The sequence below is a fragment of the Scyliorhinus torazame genome, chromosome 10 (assembly GCF_047496885.1).
Source record: "Scyliorhinus torazame isolate Kashiwa2021f chromosome 10, sScyTor2.1, whole genome shotgun sequence".
Lineage (NCBI taxonomy): Eukaryota > Metazoa > Chordata > Chondrichthyes > Carcharhiniformes > Scyliorhinidae > Scyliorhinus > Scyliorhinus torazame.
Genome location: NC_092716.1, coordinates 215,327,320 through 215,351,369, shown reverse-complemented (window position 1 = coordinate 215,351,369; position 24,050 = coordinate 215,327,320). Strand labels below are relative to the sequence as shown.

The following is a 24,050-nucleotide window of genomic DNA, read 5'->3' as shown; positions in this document are numbered from 1 at the left end:
TGCTCGCAGATGACTGCACAATGTTCAGCACTATTTGCGGCTCCTCAGATAATGAAGCAGTCCATGTGCAAATGCAACAAGATCTGGACAATATTCAGGCTTGGGTTGACAAGTGGTGAGTAACATTTGCGCCATACAAATGCCAGGCAATGACCATCTCCAACAAGAGAGAATCAAACCATCAACCATTGACATTTAATAGCATTGCCGTCGCTGAATCCCCTACTATCAACATTCTGGGGGTTACCATTGATCAGAGGTTAGGAATCCTGTGGCAAATAACTTACCTTCTGACCCTGCAAACCTGTCCACCATCCACAAGACATAAGTCAGGAGTGTGATGGAATACTCTCCACATGCCTGGATGAATGCAGCTCTAACAACACTCAAGAGGCTGGACATCGTCCAGGACAAAGTAGGCCACTTCATTGGCACCCCATCCACCACCTTCAATATTCACCTTCTCCACCACCAAAGCACAATGGAAAAGTGTACCATCTGCAAGATACATGACAGAAATGCACCAAGCCTTCTTTGGCAGCACCTTCCAAACCATGACCTCCATCTTCTAGACGGACACGAGCAGCAGATGCATGAAAACATCACCAGTTTTTAGTTCTCTCCAAGCCTCACATCATCCTGACTCAACACTATATCATTGTTATCTCACTGTCGCTGGGTCAAAATCCTGGAACTCCATCCCTAACAGCTCTGTGGGTGTACCTACACCATAACGTCTGTAGAGTTTCAAGAAGGGTAATCAGGGATGGGCAATGAAAAAATTCTGGTCCAACCAGCGTCACCCAAGGTCTATGAAAAATAAATGCTGCATCTCTATTGTGACATCCTGTGGTTGAGCCTTTAAACCAATCATTAAATCAAGAAACATTTTGCCCCCAGCATCAAAATCAACATTGTACTTTTGTTTTGTGGAATGTTACTTGAAGACCTGCATGAAAGCAATCATTGTACTTCAAAGTAATGCGCTGCATGTGGAATGTTAAGAGATAGAGTTATATAAAAGTAAGCCATTGTTTCTCATTAGGCACACTGTTGTGTTTCACACTGCCAACATGGTAATGTATCATTGTTCACCTCCTGCTAGAATGAGCAAAGCAGGTCTGGAAAAGGATGCAGTGGTTTTTGTCGAGTTCCATCCTCAGCAGCTCTCTAACGCTGGGCTCAGTGCTCTACAGACTGTTCCCAGGGACGCGCATCAAGACAGTCATCAACTCGGAAAGACGCTCTTTGGCCTGGCCAGAACTTGCTTGTCTTCCAGTGTACAGGATTGTCCCTGACAGTATGTTGCAGGCTGACACATTCCAAGGACCTTTGTGCGTAGTGACACACTAAAGATTGGGGCAGCCACCTCAGAGGTGCAGTGGGGAAAGGTGGCTGTTTAAGGCCTTTCCGCCAGGGTATTTTTGAGGGGCTGGAAAATTTGTGGAACAACCTTGTGCTGTATAACTAACACTGAATATGACTACAAAAGTATTAAAATTGTATTGGGGCACCTCAGAGAGAATCATGCTGTATGAAGGAAAGTTGGAATCTATTGCACTTTTTGTAATTTTTCAATTTGAACTGTCTTGCCCCCAGGAATGCATATTGAAAATATCAGAAGAATTACAATTGTCCCCTAGGAGTGGGACACAGTGTGTGGAGACAAGTCGAGTTTTATGGCAATTTTAAAGTCGAGTTTTAAAGTAATTTTAAAGTTGAAATGCCTTGTAATGTACTTGTACAAATTTTATGAATAATGTATTTGTTTGGGGGGGGGGGAAGAAATCAAATACTAAATGAACCCTATTTCCTTTAAAACCGTACTCACTCGCCAAAATATCAACAAGTTCAAGAGGAATTTGACCAACAACCCTTCAGTATTGTGTCCTGCAGCAAGCTACTCAGGAGGTGTTATTGAGCCCCACAAGGAGCTGGGTTCACATTGAACAACAGAGAATAGTGCAGGCGGGGAGGCGTTTCTCAGCTCAATTGTGAGGGAGGTGGATAGGCAGGGCAAGGATGCCGGTCGGGGAGTATTGGTCGGTTCTGGCAGCGCCTTGGAGCTGGAGTAGTATTCCCGAGAGTCCGGATTCCGCGCTGTGAGTCAAACAGCAGGAGCAGGGGCTAGCTCGGAAAGGTTGGCAGTGTGTCAAACACAGCAAACAAAACTCCACCGAGACGATTTTTTTTGGCTGCAACCTCAATGAAGTGAGGTTTGATATGAAAGCTTTGGTAGGAAGGATCAGCCTCCTAACCGGTTCGAAAGATCAAAATTGAACCAATGCCTGCAGACGAGGGCTGTGGCACAGTCACTTGATTGGTGCAAAATCTCTGCTGATCTCCTAGGTTACAGCATCGCATTAATGGTTAATTCTTGTAGGATGTTGCTGGGCGGGCTGGAAATATAAGATGAACTGCTAAAGCAAAGAGGGCAGGTAGAGGGAGAGCGGAACCGTGTGAAGGCAAGGAGAGGCAAGGAGAGGCAGAGAGAGGACAGAATGGGGAAAGGAGGAGAGAAGGGAGAAGAAGAAGGGGAGTATGAGAAAATGTTAGCCCTTTACAACTGGGAAGAGATCCAGAAGCACAATAGCAAGACGGACAAGTGGCTTGTGATTGATAGGAAAGTATATAACGTGACTAACTGGGCCTTAAAGCACCCTGGAGGGAGACGGGTTATCAGTCATTATGCCGGAGAGGATGCCACGGTAAGCAGATCACCTTCAAACAAACATTAGATCGATTGTCCGCTTGCGTTTCCTCAGCGAGATGCTGCCTGAATATAAAGTCAGATGGCATTCCAGTGATCGAGTTCTGCGTTTCCCGTGCTCTTTTACTGTTCATTTGTGACCTGCCAGTTCATCATTGTAATATTCATCGATAGTATGATTCTATTCCATAAGTCATTTTCACAATTGACAAAGTATTTTCCCTGTTTCCGAATTTCATTTTTTTTGTTTTGCGGCGCAGATTACCTTGCACTTGTTCCCCCCCCCAGCCTCCCCTCCCTTTCTTTTTCTTTTTCTTTTTAACAAAAGATGTTTATTCAAGACAAGGTACGGAAGAAAGCACAGTTCCGTGGCAGACGACCAAGGTTACTGGAGTTCAGGGATCCGAAGTTACTATCGGTCAGATTATATGTGGGCCACTGCTTCTGAAGGGAACAGTACATGGGCAGTTCATAGGCTCAGAATACTAAAGGCGAGGTCTACATCTGAATTACTAAATTGCTAGGGGCAAAATAGAGAAGTATAATTCTTCTGAGTCACTCATTGGGAAGCAAGTTTTTTTTAAAAATGGCGATTCGGAATAATTACATGGGCCACTGATTGTGGTTTACACAAAACTGAAATTACAATTTCCAAATACCCATACTAATCATGGTGAATCCAGTAATACAATTTAATAAATGATTCATTCAAACACCCATAAATTGACAGCATTATTAATCAATCATAGAATTTACAGTGCAGAAGGAAGCCATTCAGCCCATCGAATCTGCACCGGTCCCTGGAAAGAACACCCTTCTTAAACCCCAGTAACCCCACCTAACCTTTTGGACAATAAGGGGCAATTTTGCATGGCCAATCCACCTAAACCACACATCTTTGGACTGTGGGAGGAAACCGGAGCACCCGGAGGAATTCACGCAGACACGGGGAGAAAATGAAAACTCCACACAGTCACCTGAGGCCGGAATTGAACCAGGGTCCCTGGAGCTGTGAGAATGCTGTTATAGAATGCCATCCCCAAAACCCTGCTGAAGATCCTACAATGTCAGTAACCTAAACAAAACCTGACTCTTTTGGTAGGTGTAATGTATTAACTCTGATAAGTACTACTTAACTGGTCTGCAATTCATATTAGTGCTACAGTAATGCTGATGATCAATGTTTATTCAGAATCAATTGCAAACAACCAGGACCCTATACCATTTTCTCCAATTCTTGTTCCTCTGCTGTGGAAAGTGCTGACTTTTTGTGGGTCACAGTTGCAATGGTGCTTGTCAAGTGACCATCCTTTACACAAACCTAGAATTACACTATGAGTGTTGCTGAGGTGTTCATTTGTGGGGGACAATACACCGTACTCAATGTCAAACCCGCCTGCAGTGGGGTATCTGTTGGAATGCTTGACTCTTGAGAAGGTTAAGTTTGAACTGAGGGGAAGGATGGAATTCATGGGCATTATTCATTATGCACTTTCAAGAACTGGATAACATTGAACATTAGTTGGGGGTGGGTGGGTGGGTGGGAGGGGGGCGTTGGGTGTTAATGGTGGCCATGGGTGATTCCTGATTCCCTTTTGTCAGTTGTTTATGTGAACATGTGGGCGAATGTGTTGGGTTTGGTGGGAGGATGGGATCGTTGTTATCGATATGGGGATTGACATATTTGTTACTGATTATTGTTTATTACTGATTATTGTTTATTGTTGATGGGTGTAAATTTGGGAGAAAATGTGAAAATGGAGGAGAATTAAGAAATATTTTTTAAAAAACCACCTGCCGTAAGACCGGGATAAAATTCGACTTCAGATCAAGGACCAGGCAATGACCATCTCCAACAAGAGAAAGTCTAACCACCTCCCCTTGACATTCAGTGGCATTACTATCACTGGATCACCATCATCAGTATCCTGGGGGTTACTGTTAACCAGAAATTTAACTGGACCAACCAGTGGTTACAAGACCAAATCAGAAACTGAGAATTGTGTGCCGAGTAACTTTCCAGCTGACTCCCCAAAATCTTCATACCATCTACAAGGAAGAAGTCCGGAGTGTGACAGAATACTCCCCACTTTCTTAGATGGGTGCAGCTCCAACAACTCTCAAGAAACTTGATACTGTCCAGGAGCTCGCTTAACAGGCACCTCAGCCTGCCATAAATATTCATTTGCTCCACCACCGGTTCACTGTGCCTGCAAAGTGTACCATTGTTAGCAAGGCTCATATTCTGTAAATTAATAAAATAGGGACAAGAATGGACTATTCAGCATGTAGTCTGGACATTGACCTAGAACCCTTTGTTATGTGGTTTGAAGTCAAATTTTTGGTGCAGTGTTAGATCTAGTGATCAGTGATGTTTGGTTGAATAATCCTGTGATGCAGTGCACAAAAGAGTGAGGGAGTTGAAATAGCAATTATAAACTGCCTCAATGGCTTAATATGACAAAGTTACAAAGAGCTGGATGAACCCAACCCAAACCTTATTCTGTGCTGACTTAATTTATCACCACAATTGATCTCAGCACCCTAGACTGAAGACAGACAAAATAAGCTAGAATTTCCTGATCATTCTTCAGAGGCATTGTTGGTAAATGCATGTGCACTTAATGTGAATGAAGGGTGAAAACAGGATTGAGTTTGCTTGCAGTGCGCACCAAGGTTGAATTGCCTGACAACATTCTTGATATAGGATCACCCAGGAAACATGAGACCTGGGGACACGTCTGTAGAAGTGTACCATACCATGATACAACCCATGTGAGGGAGGATGGCTTGTAATGCAGGCCAGAGGTTTAATAGGTAAGGTGCGCATACAAGATGCCAATAGTTCCCTGTTTGAGTGAAACCCATCTGACTTTCCCTGATACTCCACAGATGGAGTGATGACAGGGTCCCTGACTGTGAACTTCACAGTGGAATTATTTTGTCTGAATATCACAACTGCCTTAGCGAACAGTTAAATCTTCTTTTTGAAGTTGTTCTTAATGGATACCTTGGTAAATGCAGCACGGGTACGCGGAAAGTCGCTGGCCTATGTTGCGTTAATTCATTGCACCTGAAGCAGCAATAGGGAGGCTGCAATTCATTGAATTAGAAAATTAGTCCCACACCCAGGCCTTTCCCCTTAATGCTGCAAACTAGCCCATTACAAATGCATGCAAAAATAATTTTGACAAATTACTATGGAGTCTGAATCCACCATTTTGGAAGGTAGTGTGTTGCAGATCTTAGCAAACCTCTCTTCAGGAATTTTCCCTCATTTCCCCTCTATTTTTTTTGCCAAATATTTTCAATCTATAACCTCTGGTTACTGGTCCACTGACCAGAGGAAATCGTTTTTTCCCCCTACTTGATGTATCAATTTTGAATATCTCTGATCCCCTTGACCTTCTCTGTTTTAAGGAGACCAGGTCAAGTTTCTTCATTCTCTCCACATAACTGTATTCACTTATCCCTGGAAAATGTCCTGTGTACCTTCTCCTGAGCCTTGACATCCTTCTTAAAGCACGATGCCCCAAATTGTACACAATACACTGAGGTCTAACCAGTGATTTGTAAATGTTTATCATGGCTTCCTTGTTTCTGTATTCAATGCCCCTGCATACAAAGTCAAGTATCCTTTATTAACTGCATCTTTAATATGGTCCTGCATCTTTGAGGATTTGTGTATAAACACCTCCAGCTCAGTCTGCTCTTATTCTCTTAGTATTACCACTTAGATTATACTGCCTCCCCATGTTGTTTCTTCCAAAGTCCATCTCTTCACACTTGACTGTGTTAAGTGGCATCTGCCATCTGTCTGCCCAATTCACCATTAGATCACTATTACTATGTTGTCAATGTTTGTCCATCTGCAAACTTTGATTTAATTCTCTCTGTCTAAGTGCATGTAATTTATTTAAATCAAAAAAAACTGACCCCCGGAGGCCTCACTGTATACCTCTCTCCAAGCAGAAAAACATCTGTTCATCATTACTCTCCATCTCTTACTCTTTAGCCAATTTCATACTGAAGTCACCATTATCCTTTTAATACCATGAGCTTCTATTTTCTGAATAAGTCTATTATGCAGTACTTTGCAAATCTATATATTTTGAAAATCTATATATGCAACATCTACTACAGTACCTTCATCAACTTTCTTTATAATATCTTTAAAGAACCGAATCAGGCTAATGGGACACAATTTTCCATTAACAAATCTGTGCTGCCTGTCTTTTACAATACAAAGTTTCTCAAAGTAAAGCTTATTTTATTCTTGACAATAGTTTTCCATAGACTTCCGGTTGCGGCTATGCCTAGGTAGGTCGCACGGCCGCCAGCTCCCGCTGATAACGGACTTTTGGGCCCTTTTAAGGAGCTCCAGCGGCATTTGGAAGATGATTCCCGGTGTGGGAAGGAAACCGTGAGGGTCCCCCAGCACTGTATGGAGTGGACCAGGAATGGAGCAGTCAAAAAAGTGGCTTTAGAGAAGAGAGGAGAACAGGCGCAAAAAAACAAGATGGCGGCGGGCGGGGATCAGGCAGCGTGGGCCAAGTGGTCCAGGGAGCAGCAGGAGTTTTTAAGAAGCTGCTTTGCTGACCTGAAGGCGGAGATGTTGGCCCCTATGAAGGCCTCAATTGAAAGGCTGGTGGAGACCCAGAAGATGCAGGGGACGGTGATCAAGGAGGTGCAGCAGAAGGCCTCTGATAATGAGGACGAGATTCTGGGCCTGGCGGTCAGAGTGGCAGCGCACGAGGCGCTGCAAAAAAAAGGGCAGGAGGACCTGGAGATTGGGTCGAGGAGGCAGAACCTACGGATTTTGGGTCTCCCTGAGGGTGTGATGGGGTCGGATGCTGGGGCGTATGTGACCACTATGCTGAGTACGCTGATGGGCGCGAGGGCCTTTCCGAGGCCCCTGGAGCTGGATGGGGTGCACAGAGTCCTGGCAAGGAGGCCGAGGGTGAACGAGCCACCGAGGGCTGTGGTGGTAAGGTTCCACCGCTTCACCGACAGGGAGTGTGTCCTGAGATGGGTGAAGAAGGAGCGGAGCAGCAGGTGGGAGAACACCGAGATCCAGATTTATCAGGACTGGAGTGCAGTGCTGTCCAAGAAGCGTGCAGGATTCAATCGGCTCAAGGCGGTCCTCCACGGGAAGGGGGTGAAGTTCGGGCTGTGGGTCACATACCAGGACCGCACCATTATTTTGATACGCTGGATGAGGCGTTGACTTTCATCAAGAATGAGAAGTTGGACTCGAGTTAATGGATTGCAGTATGTTATGGGGGTTGTTGGTGAGGGGGATGGGGCGGTGTTTGGGTGGTGTTTCCCCCGCGTTTTCTTGTGTCTTTGTGGCCCGGGGCCCTCGGGGATTTGGGTGAGGTCGCAGTTGAGAGGAGCTGCGTCACAGGGGGTGGGGTCGGCCCAGGCAGGGAGCGCGATTTTTCCCGCAAAATGGTGGGGGCGGTACCAGAAGCGGGGGACGGTACTGTGTTCGATGTCCACATTGGTTCATATGGGGTGTAGGGGGGGTGCTTTCTCTACCCCACTGAGGTTGGGGGGGAGCTGGAGATTTGGATTGGGAATCCACAGGGGGATTGGAGGCAGAGGCGGGAGCGGCCGGGGTCAGCATGGGTCAGCTGACTTACGGGAGTGTAATGGGGCGGGGGGCAGGGGGGTTAAGCAGTTGCTTGGCCCGGGGGGAGGGGACTGGGTTGCTGCTGCACTGACTGAGGGGGAATTGATGGTCAAGGCGGGGAGCCTCCGCCTGGGGGGCTGGAGGGTGCGGGAGACATAGCCATGCTACAGGAAACACACCTGAAGATCGTGGATCAAACCAGGCTGAGGAAGGGATGGGTGGGACAGGTTTTTCACTCCGGGCTGGATGCGAAGAACAGGGGGGTCGCAATCTTGGTGAGTAAGCAGGTGGCATTTGAGGCGGTGGGTATTGTGGCAGATAAGGGGTGTCGATATGTTATGGTGAGTGGCTGGCTGCAGGGGGCCCGGGTGGTGCTAATGAATGTGTATGCTCCGAACTGGGACAATGCAGGGTTCATGAAGCGGATGCTGAGCCGGATTCCGGATCTGTAGTCATGCAGTTTGGTAATGGGGGGGTACTTTAATACAGTCCTGCCCCCGACATTGGATCGGTCTAGGTCGAGGTCGGGTAAGAGACCGGCAGCGGCCAAAGTCCTGAGTGTGTTCATGGACCAGATGGGGGGAGTGGATCCGTGGAGATTTTCCAGGCCAAGGGCGAAGGAGTTTTCCTTCTTCTCCCATGTACACAAGGCTTACTCGCGGATAGATTTTTTTTGTGGTAAGCAGGGCGCTAATTCCGAGAGTGGAGGGGGCGGAGTACTCGGCCATTGCGATCTCGGACCATGCCCCTCACTGGGTGGAGCTGTGGATGGGGGAGGAGAGAGGCCAATGCCTGCTGTGGCGAATGGACGTGGGACTACTGGTGGACGAGGAGGTCTGTGGGCGGGTCCGTAGGTGTATCTAAAGATATGTGGAGGCCAATGATAATTGGGAGGTTTCGGTGAGTGTGGTCTGTGAGGCGCTGAAGGCAGTGGTCAGTGGGGAGCTAATCTCAATTTGGGCCCACAGGGAGAAGAGGGAGAGGGTGGAGAGGGAGAGGTTGGTGGGGGAGATACTGAGGGTGGATAGGAGGTATGCGCAATCCCCCAAGGAGGGGCTGTTGAAGGAGCGCTGGAGCCTTCAAACGAAGTTTGACTTGCTAACCACGGGGAAGGCTGAGGCCCAGTTGAGGAAGGTACAGGGAGCAGTGTATGAGTATGGGGAGAAGGCAAGTCGGATGCTGGCACATCAGCTGCGGAAGAGGGAGGCGGCTAGGGAGATTGGGGGAATTAGAGATAAGGGGGGGAAACATGGTGCTGCACTCAGCTAAGATAAACGAGGTCTTTAAAGACTTTTATGGTAAATTATACGAGTCATAACCCCCGGAGGCAGTTCTTGGGCCAACTGAGGTTTCCAAAGGTGGAGGAAGGGCGGGTAGAGGGATTGCAGGCCACTATTGAGATGGAGGAACTAATTAAGGGGTTAGGGGGTATGCAGGCGGGCAAGGCCCCGGGGCCGGATGGGTTTCCCGTAGAGTTCTCTGGGAGATTCTCGGAGCTGTTGGGCCCGTTGCTGTTGAGAACTTTTAACGAGGCTAAGGAAAAGGGAAACCTTCCCCTGACAATGTCGCAGGCTCTGATCTCGCTTATCCTCAAGCGCAATAAGGACCCGCTGCAATGCGGCTCCTATAGGCCGATTTCGCTCCTTAATGTGGATGCCAAGCTGTTGGCCAAGATCTTGGCCACTAGGATTGAGGACTGTGTCCCGGGAGTGATTTATGAGGATCAGACTGGGTTTGTGAAGGGCAGGCAGCTGAATACGAATGTGCGGAGGCTTCTGAATGTGATCATGATGCCCTCGGAGGGTGGGGACGCAGAAGTGGTAGCGGCAATGGACGCGGAGAAAGCCTTTGGCCGGGTGGAATGGGAGTACCTGTGGGAGGTGTTAGGCAGATTTGGGTTTGGGGAGGAATTCATAGGGTGGGTCAAATTGTTGTATCAGGCCCCGGTAGCGAGTGTTTCGACGAACCGGCGGCGGTCAAGATACTTTAGACTATGTCATGGAACGAGGCAGGGGTGCCCCTTGTCCCCCCTGTTGTTTGCCCTGGCAATTGAGCCGCTGGCCATGGCATTGAGGGAGTCCCGAAACTGGAGGGGGTTGGTTCGGGGGGGGGGAGCACCGTGTTTCACTGTATGCGGATGACCTGCTTCTGTACATTGCGGATCCGATGGAGGGGATTGGAGAGGTCATGCGGATACTTAGGGATTTTGGTGACTTCTCGGGATACAAGCTAAATGTGGGAAAAGGGGAGCTTTTTGTGGTGCATGCGAGGGGCCAGTTAAAGAGGTTGGGAGAGCTGCCGCTCAAGATGGTGGAGAGGAGCTTTCGGTACTTGGGCATCCTGGTGGCCAAGAGCTGGGGGGTCTTGCACAAGCAAAATTTAGCGCGGCTGGTGGATTAAATGGAGGTGGACTTTAGGAGGTGGGACATGCTGCCACTTTCCCTGGCGGGCAGGGTGCAGTCCGTAAAGATGACGGTCCTCCCTAGGTTCTTGTTCGTCTTCCAGTGCCTGTCCATTCTCATCCCCAAGTCCTTTTTGAATCGGGTAAATAGGAGTATTACAGGATTTGTGTGGGCAAATAAGACCCCGCGGGTTAAGAGACTGTTTTTGGAGCGCAGCCGGGGGGGGGGGGGGGGGGGGGTGCCGGATTTGTGCAGCTATTACTGGGCAGCAAATGTGTCTCTGATTCGGAAATGGGTAATGGAGGGAGAGGGGGCGGCGTGGTAAAAGTTGGAGGCAGCGTCCTGTACAGATACTAGCTTGGGGGGCACTGGTGACGGCACCTTTGCCGCTTCTGCCGAAACGGTATACCACGAGCCCGATGTTGGCGGCGATACTGAGGATTTGGGGGCAGTGGAGACGGCATAGGGGGGAGGTAGGGGCCTCAGTCTGGACCCCGATATGGAACAACCACAGGTTCATTCAGGGTAGGATAGATGGTGGGTTCCTAAGCTGGCACAGGGTGGGAATCAAAAGGATGGGGGACTTGTTTATCGATGGGACTTTTGCCAGTCTGAGGGCGCTAGAGGAGAAATTTGGGTTGCCCCCGGGGAACACTTTTAGGTACATACAGGTTTGGGCGTTTGTGAAAAAGCAGGTGGGGGAATTCCCGCTGCTACCTGCCCGGAGGATACAGGACAGGGTGGTCTCGGGCGTGTGGGTGGGGGATGGCAAAGTATCGGACATATACCAGGAGCTGCAGGAAGTGGAGGAGGCCTCGATGGAAGAGCTGAAGGGCAAGTGGGAGGGGGAGCTGGGGGAGGAGCTGGATGAGGGCCTGTGGGCTGCCGCCCTGGGCAGGGTCAATTCCTACTCATCTTGCGCCCGGCTGAGTCTGATTCAGTTTAAGGTGGTGCACCGGGCGCATATGACAGGGGCGTGAATGAGTAAGTTCTTGGGGGTAGAGGACAGGTGTGTGAGGTGTTCAGGGAGCCCAGCGAACCATGCCCATATGTTTTGGACATGCCCGGCACTTACGGAATTTTGGAAAGGCTTTGCAAAGGCTATGTCCAAGGTCTTGGACACTCGGGTAAAACCGAGCTGGGGGATAGCGATATTTGGGGTATCGGATGCTCCGGGGGTGCAGGAGTTCTAGCCTTTGCCTCCTTGGTAGCCCGGAGAAGGCTCTTGTTAATGTGGAGGGACGCGAAGCCCCCAAGCGTAGAGGCTTGGGTCAGTGATATGGCGGGGTTTCACAGGTTGGAAAAGATGAAGTTTGCCTTGCGAGGGTCCTTGCAGGGGTTCTCCAGGCGGTGGCAACCGTTCCTTGACTTTCTCGCGGAACGTTAGATGGAGGTCAGCAGCAGCAGCAACCCAGCGGCGGGGGGGGGGGGGGTGGGTTGATTTCATTTTATTTGTAAGGGGCAAATTCCCCACCTTGCTTTGTTTTGTTTGTTAAATTGTTAATTTGTTAGAGGGTTAAGTTGCTTTTGTTGGCATATTGTTTTGTTCTCTTTGCATTATATTTTCTTTTGTAGTGGTTTGTAAAAAATTATTGAAAAATTTTGAATAAAAACATTGAAAAAAATATATAGTTTTCCATAGGTTTCTCACCACTGATGTTAGACTGATTAGTCTGTATCTACCAGACTTTTCCTGTCACCTTTTTTGGGCAGGTCTGTAACGTGGCAGCACGGTAGCACAAGTGATTAGCACTGTGGCTTCACAGCACCAGGGCCCCAGGTTCGATTCCCTGCTAGGTCACTGTCTGTGCGGAGTCTGCACGTTCTCCCTGTGTCTATGTGAGTTTCTTCCGGGTGCTCCGGTTTCCTCCCACAGTCCAAAGACGTGCAGGCTAAGTGGATTGGCCATGATAAATTGCCCTTAGTGACCAAAAAAGGTTAGGAGGGGTTATTGGGTTACGGGGATAGGGTGGAGGTGAGGGAGAAAGTGGGTCGGTGCAGACTCGATTGGCTGAATGGCCTCCTTCTGCATTGTATGTTCTATGTTCTATTTACAATCTCGAATGCTCAGGTGCCACTCCCATACTCAAAGGAGGATCAGAAGGTGTTGTCAGAGCTTCTGTCTCCACACTAGTCTCAGTTTTCTGGGTTAGGAGGAGAAAAATGATCAAGACAACAAATATTTGTCCCGTTAGCGACATCGCCTGCAAAGTGCGCAGATGTAGATGACAGAATTGTTTTTAGCTTTAATAATCTCCGTGACCAATTAGTCTAATAATTCTCTCTTGACTTGGGTATGTAGAATGTTCACTTGGATGAGGTTTTGGGGGCTGCCAGGTTCCTGTGTAACTATACCCAAATGTGTAGATGAACACTTTTCGGAGAATAACTGGCAAAAATTGAAGACAATTTCTCTCCACTCTCAAACCACACTCCACTACAATTGGTATAGTAGCTGCATTCTCTCGTCATGGTATTGCCCCATATCCAAATAGCTAATCTTCCTGGGTGAGCCCAGACAGTGAGTGCCAACAAGCTGTTCAACTGCTGGGGGCATTGCAGTTAAGCCGTCACCTGTGCTTACTCTCTTGAAATTTGAACTACACGCGTGTCACTTGTAAAAGTATCATGCAGTCCCTTTCAACCCCTGATTGACGTACATGCCCACACTTAGCAGCATGGCGAAGTAGGAGGAGATTGGTAGATTGGAATTCAAGAGTATGAAAACGATTCTTCAGTTGTACATAGTCTTGGCCATGCACCAGTTTAGTTTATAGTATGGAACTTAAGAAAAGATAATTTAACCTTGGAAGGACTACAGCCCAAATTCAGCAGAATTATACTGGCACACCAAGGGATAAATTTATTCAGACAAGTTGCATAGTCTCAAAGTCGGGGAGAGTGGGGTGATCTAATGAAGGTTTTTAAAATGATAACTGTTCCATCTGCTGGCAGAATCCAGATGCAGCAGGTAGAATCTTAAAAGTGGAGTTCGGGTGAAATTAGGAAGCAGTTTTCACACACCAGGTAATGGAAAGTTGGAGTCCCTCTTCCAGAAGGATGTGGATGCTGGTGAATTGAGATTTTCAAGATTGAGAGTAATATTTTTTTGATAGGTAAAGGAAAAAGACACATGAATGGAGTTAGGTTATACATCAGCCATGATCTCACTGAATGGTGGGACAGGCTCGAGATCTGGAGTAGTCTAGTTGGATTCCTATATCTCTCTCCTGAGCTGAGGGGCACTGAGATCAAAGCAATGTCCCAAGCATCATTCCAGGTGAAATGTGGTAGTTCAGTGAAAGCCAAGAAATTGAAACTGGACCTCTTCCTGGGGGTCTGTATGGTCAGCTACATGCAGCTATTATCAGCTGGGCAATCTTAGAGAAGTATTTTCACTCCAATTAATGATATTGCTGTCCAGGGAAGAAAATGCCGATTAAACCCATAATTAAGGGGTGGACCTGCGACAGGTAACCAGTTATTTTGTGGTTCGAGTTTCATCACAACACAGAAAGGCCACATGACTTACAGATGTAAAGCTTGCACACACCAAATCCTCATGGCACACTAATGAGTCCCAAATGAATAGAGTTTATCCCATGGCAGCAGTCACAGCACCAGATGAGAGGAAAGGAAGGAGGAGCAGGAAGCTCCACAGGATTCAACTTATTCCTTGAGGCCCAATTGGTATTCACGTGATAACAATGTTTGTACTCCATACCAACAACTACGCAACTGAGCTTAATCATCCACACTTGCTTAAGTTGATAAATAATAGAGTCAAGACAGACAAACATACGTTGCTTATTTCTATCTGTTGCAAACTGGTTAACCATTGCATTTGCAAATTAAAATGTTTAAGGCTCTATTGGGGAGTGAAGAATATTGGCCATTTAAATATTAACAATCAATATCCTGTGATGCTGCCCATGGTAAGTTCAAGAATATACTGTTTAAAATATTAAGGCTAGATGTGTTACATATTTGACACTGACTGACCTCTGGTTAGTCTGTGCCCCTTTTATAAAATAAAATGTAAAGTACCCAGTTCTTTTTTTTTCCAATTAGGGGGCAATTTAGCGTGGCCAATCCACCTACCCCCTGCACATCTTTGGGTTGTGGGGGTGAGATCCACGGAGACACGGGGAGAATGTGCAACTCCACACGGACAATGACCCAGGGCTGGGATCAAACCCGGGTCCTCTGCGCCGTGAGGCAGCAGCGCTAACCATTGCACCACTGTGCCACCCCAGTCTGTATCCCTTTAAGACCACAAAGTCTCATTAAGTAAACAGCTCCGCAGGCCATTTGCATTTTAATTGCTTGGTGAAGAAAGGTGATCAAATTGGAAAACTGTTCCAGGCTCCAAGTCGTAAGGATCTGGTGCTCAGTCACTGACTTTCTTTTTTTTGTTGTGTCACAGACATCTGGGGCGAAATTCTCCGTAATCGGCGCGATGTCCACCGACCGGCGCGAAAATCAGCGCAAATCAGTCCGGCATCGCGCCGCCCCAAAGGTGCTGAATCCTCTGCATCTTGAGCGGCCGAGCCCTAACCTTGAGGAGCTAGGCCCGCGCCGGACGGATTTCCGCCCCTCCAGTTGGCGGGAAAGGCCTTTGGTGCCCCGCCAGCTGGCGCGGAAATGACATTGCCGGGCGGCGCATGCGCGGGAGCGTCAGCGGCCGCTCACTGCATCCCCGTGCATGCGCAGTGGAGGGGGTCTCTTCCGCCTCCGCCATGGTGAAGACTGTGGCGAAGGCGGAAGTAAAAGAGTGCCCCCACGGCACAGGCCCGCCCGCGGATTGGTGGGCCCCGATCGCAGGACAGGCCACCGTGGGGGCACCCCCTGGGGCCAGATCGCCCCGCGCCCCCCCCCCCCCCCCCCCCCAGGACCCCGGAGCCCGCCCGCGCCGCCTTGTCCCGCCGGTAAGAGAGGTGGTTTAATCCACGCCGGCGGGACAGGCATTCCAGCAGCGGGACTTCGGCCCATCTGGGCCGGAGAATCGCTGGGGGGGGGGCCCGCCAACCGGCGCGGCGCGATTCCCGCCCCCGCCGAATCTCCGGTGCCGGAGAATTCGGCAACCGGTGGGGGCGGGATTCACGCCAGCCCCTGGCGATTCTCCGACCCGGCGGGGGGTCGGAGAATCCAGCTCCTGAAGTGTCATGAAGAAACCATGAGATAGATGATGTACATATTAGGCACATTCTGAAATATCCTGTATTCTTCTCCCACTTTTCCTCAACAATTTGATCGGCGGAGAATCCCTTTCTACGACCAAATCAGGGGTGGTGCCAGTTTTCGGATGCTCCGCCCCCTCCAAAACGGCACCATCGGGGAGTGAGCCGCACGCCGTTAGGACGGCCTCAGGACGTTACCTGAAGGCCCTCCCCCGATGCACTGCCCACGATGGGCCAAGTTCACAACGGTTCAGTTTTCGTGAACTTGGCGTAGTGGCTGCAGACCGTGTCCAGTGGCGCCACAGTTGGGGGGTGGGTGGTGCCGCTGGCCGGGGTGGCTTCGGCGAGGGCTGGGCGGACTGGTTAGGGGTGGTCCGGGGGTGGCGAGGGGGTGTCCAGGGGAGCACTACCTGACATGTTGTATGGCGTGACGGCTGCAGGTCGTCGGCGTGTGCATGCGTGGCCACGGACCGCCTTATTAACTTATTAAAGTTTTCCGGCCGTTTATTTCATAAGGACCGTGTGATTTACGTGGCACGGCTGCTAGCCCCTCACCAGTCGGAGGGTCGGTGCTGGGGCCTCGATTTTCTTCAACGTAGAACTTCCTCCGGACATAGCTTCAAAATCATAGAATCCAGCCCCATGTCTCCATTCATAGCATAGACTTCAAATGTTGACTTGTGCAGTTTCTACTGAATGTGGTTTTAAAATCTGGTTCCACTGCACATGCTTGTGCAATGTTAAAATCACATTGCATCAGCAAGAGATTAGTTGATAAACTGGAAATGCAATTCGACTATAATGTTCATTCATATGTCATGTAATCACTATTGTAATACCTTCAAGTGTGATGAAAGATCCTGGGCACGATTCAACGACCGCGTAGTGCCCGTCCCGGATCCGGGCACGCCGGGTGAATAGTGGGAGAGGGCAAAATCGAGATTCGCGCCAGGTGCTAAATATTTTGTGATTCACCCGGCGTGCTCCCGATGGCAAGTTTCGGATTATGCCTAAAAATGGCGAGAATAACATTAACCCTAATTTGCATTCATTTCAGTCTCGTTAACGGCCAACTTACCGGTGTTATGGCATTGCATGCCACCCTGTTCTGCTCGCTGCCCTTGAGGTGCGCAGTGTCAGGAGGGGGAGATTCGGAGGAAACGGAGACTGCCATAATCTTCATGCTGGCAGGTCCCAGGTTGGCCTCCAGCACTTCCTCCTCCCTGACGGTGCCTTTAGGAACTCCATGGGACGGTGGGGCAGCTGAAATGAGCTTTCGAGGCCTCTGAGTCACCTGGCTCCCCATTTCTGCACCATGGTGTTGACGCCCTCAGCGATGGTCCTCGGTGACTGCGCCATGACCTGCAGTGCCTCGACAATGTCCACTTGCATCTGGGACATATCGCATAGTGACTGGGACATGGCCCTGAGCCATGGTTGTCACAGACTGAGCCATGCCTTGGATACCACTACTTAAGACGCGGGCACCATGCTCCAGATTTTCCACTGCAGTCGCCACCCTAGCAGTGTTGGCCTCGGTGCCACGCATTTGACGGCACCATCTCCTGTGTCTGAAGCCTTTAGGCCTCCTCCAATCGGCCTTGCAGTTGCTGAAATGTACCTGACACCCGTTCCTGAATCTCACAGCCGTGTCCTATCATCTGCATCAGCTCTGGGAGAACCTTGTCCTGAGGCTCAGCATCTGGCCCTTTCTCATTTATTATGGGGTATCTTCTGCGGGGACAATAAGGGCAGCATGGTAGCACAGTGGTTAGCACTGTTGCTTCACAGCACCAGGGTCCCAGGTTTGATATCTGGCTTGGGTCACTGTCTGTGCGGAGTCTGCATGTTCTCCCCGTGGGGTTTCTCCAGATGCTCCGGTTTCATCCCACAAGTCCCGAAAGACGTGCTGTTAGGTAATTTGGCCATTCTGAATTCTTCCTCCGTGTACCCGAACAGGCGCCGGAATGTTGCGACGAGGGGCTTTTCACAGTAACTTCATTGCAGTGTTAATGTAAGCCTACTTGTGACAATAAAGATTATTATTATTAAAAGAGGGCATTGTGATCTGCACGCTTAATGGGACGGGGGGGGGGGGGTCTATAGCAGGTGGCATGTATGGACACCGCACCTGGACATGAAGCGGTTATGCTGGTGGTTGCCAGGGGGTCCTGAGGAACAGATTTGAAGGTCCAATGTGGGGAGGGTGCCAGGTGTCAGCCAGTGAATAAGGCGGAGGTTTGGAATTTGAGGGGAGTGGATGTTTTGAGAATTTGAGGCATGACAAGGCGAAACTGATGCCAGGAGATAGGTGGTAACTTGCCCTTGCAGCTTATTGGAGGTCATTGGTCTTCTTCCGCATTGGACAGCAGTTCTCCTTTTCGTGCTGTCCGCACTGACAGCCATTGTCATTGCCTCTCAGGCGGCATTGCTCACCCTGCTGCAAGTCCTCCAACCCCCTCAGGAGAACAACCTCTCTTCCCCAGCATCGAGAAGCCTTGTGACGTCGGCACCCCCAAAATGAGGGGCTGTTCTGCGCGCTGCCATGCTTGTGCGTTGACTGGGAGTAGGTGGTGCGGGAGCGTTTAAAAGCAGCCGCCTCCCCTTGTTAGCAGCGAGCAGCTGAGGCACAAGTCGGGCAATCAGACTGCAAGGGTGCCAATAATGTCGAGAATTTTGTGTGGTCTCATTTTTGGCATTAAGCGTCGTTGAATACGGGTCGTGATCTCGCCAATGCGACCGTTGGGAAACTCCTCGCCAAACGCGCCCAAAACCGGACTTTAACTTTGGTCCGCTGAATCACGCCCATGTAAAAATCTTGCACAAATTACATATATGTAGTCAGCAATCCTGTGCTTATCAGAGATCTCTCACTAAGGTAGCAGCTTCCATCCTGATCATCTTTCTGTTGACTCTGTAGTATAGTTCAAACCAAACTTTCTCATAATTAAGTAATTGAGATCAGTTTCATGCGGTTCTTGTCAAAGGGTTTGGTTATTTGACATCAATTAAGCACTAAATAATGACCGAGTCCTAATTAGAACGATAATGAATTTGTTTTAAACTGCACTAACCCTTGAGATAAAAAATATAGAGGGAGGAAAACATTGGGCAAGTTATTGGTGAATCTGTATACAAACTCTTAATGTATGTAAATGAGGGGGAGAAAGGAGAAAACTAGTCTGAAGTACCATGACCAGATACTTACTGTCCTCTCCCACCCCCAGCAGTCACATTACCACCTGGGAGAGGCAATAAAATGGAAAAAGTAAAAAACAGAAAGGCTGACCCCCTCAGGAAATCAAACACTGTCCAGGAAACCACATTAATCATTTGTGCATTATCTGTTTAATCACTGGCCTTCTATGTGATCTCTACCCCAGGCAATAACTGGTCCAAATCCCTTTTGAAGGCTAGCACAGAAACCAGCATCCACAAGCCAGCAGCAAATCCCAAATGTTAAATACTCTGGGAAAATAAGAAATACCTAACCTATTGTCTGCTTCTATTCTGTACAGTTTAAGTGCATTGCTCCTTGACTGATGAAATCTGACAATAATCTATCAATAGGCACATGACCCAGCTCTTTAATTATTTGATACACTTCTATCAGCCTGTCTTTAAAACTCTGCTGGCACTTTGATACATTTGTGTTAATATTTCTTGCCATCGTTTTTATGTCCACATTTATGACAAAAAAGCTCTAAGTAAACCTTCCATGTTGGAATGAGATAATCTGTCCACCCGTTAGTTTTTATACACAGGCTGGGATTCTCCGATCTGGGTTCGCTCCACCACCGTTGCCAGCGAGAACTGAGAATTTGGCGCTCAGCCAAAACCCCATTCACGACAGCGGGACTGGAGAATCCCGCTGCCGTAAACAGGCAGAGAATTCAGGCCATTATCAGAGCCTCCATTTGCCATGTTGTTTCATCTTTAGGTAAAATTCTCTGGCTAGAAATTTCAACCTTTCTCCTAGTGTATATTAGCCTAAGTGCAAAGGCTCCATGACCCATGATGTTCCTGGGAAAGTTGCCTGAATCAGAAACGTGTTTTTAAAAATGTAATTCCTTTCTCAGAGTCACGAAGCTAATGTGCAGAGTGGACAGGGGAAACCCCTAATCAATCTCCTTGCTTGCTCTGAAAATCAATTCAAATTCAATCCAATTCATGGTCCCCATAAAATGGACATAGTAGATCCAAGCTGACAAGAGCACGCATCTCCCGATCTCGCGCTTGACCTTGTGCTTGATCTTAGCCAAAAGGTCAAACCTCACTCCAACAGCTCTCTCAAATGTCTTTCCAAAATCTGGCTGTGGCCATTTGCACCTCTGCTGATTTCTAGCACCTCGATTTGCTCAGCATAACCTCTGACTTATTGTAAGCGGCACCATAATCACATCATTCGGCCTTTAATGAACCAGAGGAAGCTGATATTTGGCTTCAAATTGGTTTCAGGAGTGAAATTTAGAAATGAATGTAGATACTGATCTGACCTCCACATTAATTTGAATAAAGCAAAGTAATTAAACTTTGTGGCCTTTTGAAGGAATGCATGAAACTGCACATGCCTACGCTTCATAGTCAATGGGTGTTGGTTGCTCTATTCTTAATTTCCCTCAAAGATTATGGTAAACTGCCCTGAATAGTGTGGTGATATGCATCACTGTAAATACACAAGGGGTTAATGTAGATATATTAGGGCTGAGTAAACACTAGAGGGAGCACCAGAGACATCATGACATGCAGCCATACAGCTAATGAACACATAGAATAGGACACAATCAATGGGCAGTCAAGACACCCAGAGGTGACACTACCACAAGGGGGCAACCCATATCAAAGAACAGGGCACACATGTTCTTTCTCTTTACACAGGGGCAGATCGGAAGCATCACACCCACCGCATGGCTTAGAGCAGACTGGTTAGTTAGACTGAGTTACTATAGCAAGATTAGCAGGAGAGTCAAACTCAAGTAGGAGAATTGTTAACTGTTCAATAAATGTGTTAAATCTATCTCCAAGTCTCAACCTTCCTTTGTCAGAGTATACATCAAGGAAGCAGCTTGTGCTACATGAAGAAGCATAACACAACATGGTTCCAGGAGTGCCTGTTGAATCTATATAGTTCAACTCCAGATCCATGACTACCAGCAACAGCACCCAGGCAAAATGTTTGAGATTCCGGTTCCACAACAGCTCAGGTACCACGGCAATCTCAGTGCCAACTGGCGTGCATTCAAACAGAGATTTGTGATCTACCTGGTAGCGTCCGACCTAGATGGCGTGGCGGATGCAGAGAAAATGAAGCTTCTGCTCACCATTGCGGGTGCAAGTGCAGCAGAAATCTTCAAGACCTTCAAATACTCAAGGGAGCAAGACAAGAGAGACTTCCAGATGGTCGTGGACAAGTTTGAAGAATACTGCGAGGAAAACACAAGAGAGAATGGTAAAAGAGGCACCAATACTCACCATGAGGCAAAGGTAGGCCTGCAAATGCAGAAAACGGCAGTTTTGATTGTCAGCCATCTTGAGAAAGGAGCCGCACATGCGCAGTTCCCCAGAAGATGAGAACCGGCAAAACAGTGTTTTGCGCATGCACAGTTGCGCAAAGTGCGCACAGAAAAGGAAGATCCGTTTGCGCATGCGCGAGAAGCCGCAGTTGCGCTAAGAGCGCCCAGTAAAGGAAAAGCGATCTGCGCATGCGCAATCCATTCCTACGCTCTACGTCACAAGCGTCATGATGTCAGAGGCCCCGGACCACGCCCACTTAAAGGGGAAATGTCCGAAAATAAGGAAAAAACATTTTAAAGCCGTAAAACACAATTTTTCCACTTGGAACGACAGCACAATGCCTGAACTTCGACCAGTAGCTGAAAATAACCTCCGCAGAACCCTGCAACAAGCAGTTAGCACCGCCCAAGAAATTATTTGGTCCTTGAAGACTACGACTCAGACATTGATTTATTCTTTGGACATCGCGAACACAATGACAGCTCCGACACAAAAAGTGATGATATGGTCCTTGAAGACTACGACTCAGACGATGATTTCATCATTGGACGTGGCGACCTCAGTACCAAATCCGAATCACAACGAGATGTGTTGTACAGTGAAGAATCCGACACAGACATGGACGAGTTCTTCGGATTTGAGGATCCTCAGCCCAGCACAGACGACATCCTAACCCAGAAGGACAGGATTCTGCTGCGGCCTGTGCCAAGAGACAGAGAGCGGTACAAGCCCACAGAGGGGCCTGATGCCAAGAGACCGAGAGAGGTACAAGCCCACAGAGAGCAGCCTGACGCCAAGAGACAGAGAGCGGTACAAGCCCACAGAGAGGGGCCTGATGCCAAGAGACAGAGAGAGGTACAAGTCCACAGAGAGCGGCCTGATGCCAAACCAGGGTCCACGCGCCACGAACAGTGCTCCACGCACCACGAAGAGACCCCGACTCCACACAGAAAGCGCTAACAGACTCCACAGTGAGACCTCTGCAGGTCTCCACACACAACACAGAAAGACTCCACAGCGAGACCACTACACAACTCCGTTGAGAACACACAGATGAAATGAAATGAAAATCGCTTATTGTCACAAGTAGGCTTCAAATGAAGTTACTGTGAAAAGCCCCTAGTCGCCACATTCCGGCGCCTGTTCGGGGAGGCTGTTACGGGAATTGAACCGTGCTGCTGGCCTGCCTTGGTCTGCTTTCAAAGCCAGCGATTTAGCCCTGTGCTAAACAGCCCCCATCGACTCCACAGCGAGACCACTGCATGACTCCACACAGGGAACGATGCCAGACTCCACAGAGAGAGCGATACCAGCCTCCACAGCGAGTTCGTTGACAGACTCCACGATGGAAGCAATGCAAGACTCCAGAGCGCAGTCCTTGCATGAACAAGACGATGAGGGTCTAGCAACCTTATCTGAGCAACCAGCAGCAGACGATGCAAGTCTGCCACACTCAAGTGCACAGCAAGACGACTATGACAGTCTACCACGCTCACGTGAACAACAAAAAGACTATGACAGTCTACCCAGATTATTTGAGCCACCAGAAGAAGACTCTGACAGTCTACCCAGCTCATCTAACCGACAAGAAGACACTGAAGGTATACCCACTGTATGTGCGACAAGTGACGAAGGCTTCACAATTCCCATACAAGATGTGCGACATCTCAGCGAGACTGACAGACCTCAGCTAGTATGTACAGAGGCACTCAACAATCAAAGTGAGGTTACTAGTGACTCCAGTGACACCACGTTAATTGAAACCTCATCCACTCGAGCCCCTCCATAAGAAAATGCATTCCTGAACGTTTTGACTCCGGAAGGGGAGCATCAAGACACCTCAGATGATTCAAGTGACATCTCAGATGATTCGAGTGAACCTGAAATGACTCCGGATGGGGAGTGTCAAGAAACCAAATCTGATTCAGGTGAACCAGAAAGGAATCCAGACTGGGAGCAACAACAAGCCAAAGATCATTCAAGTGCGCCGGGCATGACTCCAGAGGGGGAGTGCCGTGGAATCAGAGACAGCACGCTCAATGAAATAGCAGATGCCACAAAGGACACTGGCACAAGTAACTTTGTGAAGGACTCAAATTCTCCACTCGGTGTGGTCATTGAGCGCAACAATCACAACAACAAAACCTACGAACACAACAACGAAGACAACAACAAGAAGCGTACCAAAAGCACCAACGTCAACAACAAGCACGACAATAACAACAACACTGGAACAACGACTGGTACGACATGGTACAACTCTGCAAATGGAGAACAATGTAACAACACAGCTCCTAACACTGGCAAGAGTACAGCCATACCATGTCATGACAGCAAATCTCACCGATTCAAGTTTGCTCCACTACAAACAAGCAAACCAGCTTTCAAGGCAGATGATATACTGCATCAATATCGCAATCACAAGAAACAGTCCAGGTCGGACGTCACAGATTACATACTACATCGCTACCACAAGCATCGGGAAGAAAAAAAGAGTCCAAATCAGGCAATGCAGTGATTTGACCATTTGAACACCTCCTGATGACTTCTTGGTTCCTTAAGCACAGGGACACTGATGGCGTTCACAAAGCAATGACAACATCGCCATC

General features: G+C 48.5%; 1 protein-coding gene across 2 annotated transcripts in view; it reads left to right on the top strand.

Moving 5' to 3' along the window:
• The first annotated feature begins 2,378 nt into the window (after positions 1 to 2,378).
• LOC140384560 (acyl-CoA 6-desaturase-like) overlaps positions 2,379 to 24,050 on the top strand; it is a 93,290-nt gene continuing 71,618 nt past the window's right edge. Inside the window, exon 1 of one of the 2 annotated variants that reach the window (XR_011933086.1) lies at positions 2,379 to 2,708. Coding sequence is in view for 1 of the 2 variants with exons in the window: in XM_072466364.1 (XP_072322465.1) it covers positions 2,502 to 2,708 (207 nt within the window). In the remaining variant the exon portion in view is untranslated. The remainder of the gene's footprint in view (positions 2,709 to 24,050) is intronic. The other variant, XM_072466364.1, reaches the window with a different exon arrangement.